This window comes from Penaeus monodon, chromosome 28 (assembly GCF_015228065.2).
Source record: "Penaeus monodon isolate SGIC_2016 chromosome 28, NSTDA_Pmon_1, whole genome shotgun sequence".
Lineage (NCBI taxonomy): Eukaryota > Metazoa > Arthropoda > Malacostraca > Decapoda > Penaeidae > Penaeus > Penaeus monodon.
Window position 1 is genome coordinate 25,438,258 of NC_051413.1, and position 690 is coordinate 25,438,947.

General features: G+C 33.2%; 1 protein-coding gene across 1 annotated transcript in view; it reads left to right on the top strand.

Moving 5' to 3' along the window:
* The window catches only part of LOC119591430 (nucleoporin NUP188 homolog), a gene marked incomplete in the record, with an annotated part of 23,587 nt that overhangs the window by 19,850 nt on the left and 3,047 nt on the right, over positions 1-690 (top strand). The window contains 1 exon segment of the mRNA XM_037940171.1: positions 674-690. Within this exon segment, the coding sequence (XP_037796099.1) occupies positions 674-690 (17 nt within the window).

Below are 690 nucleotides of genomic sequence, written 5' to 3' on the forward strand. Positions count from 1 at the left end.
GGTTTTGTCAAGCAGTTATCCTTTTGATGGTGTTGTTATTTTACACAACTATTTTTGTTTGTCAGGTGGTTTTTCAAATGTTGTACCAAGTAGTTATTCTTTTGGGATTTTTTTTTCAAGGAGATCTTCCCTCAAATAGCAGTTTTGTGTGTGTGTGGGGGGGGGTGCACACTTTTTGAGACCCATTTATTTGTAGGGAAAAATACAGTATCAGCAAGGAAGAAAATAAAGAAAAACAAAGAGAAATATGGTATTATTTGAGGTATAATAAAAGTTAGTTAATTAGAAAGCAGTGAAAAACATTATGTATATAGATGATTGGATATCTTATTGGTGATGGGTTAATGCTGTACGAGTCATGACAGTTTTGATGTTCTCGGATTTAAACATTCTCGCCGCAGAAAGGGTGGAAATTTTGAGAAAACCATGACATGTTTAAGGGTTACCTGGCATTAAAGGAATATATGATGACCAGCAATATATGTTTTCTATTTTAACAGCAGAGGCAGAAGAGGGACTGTATTATAATAGTATTTAACCTACATATGAGAGTGTAATAGTGATGAAGATAGATACTCTCTAAATTAGAGCTGAGATAAGAATACTTGTGTATATTCTGTATAAAATGATTCAGTTATATTTTGTTAAAGTAAATTATATATTTGGCAACCAGACGGCCCTGTTGAGCGA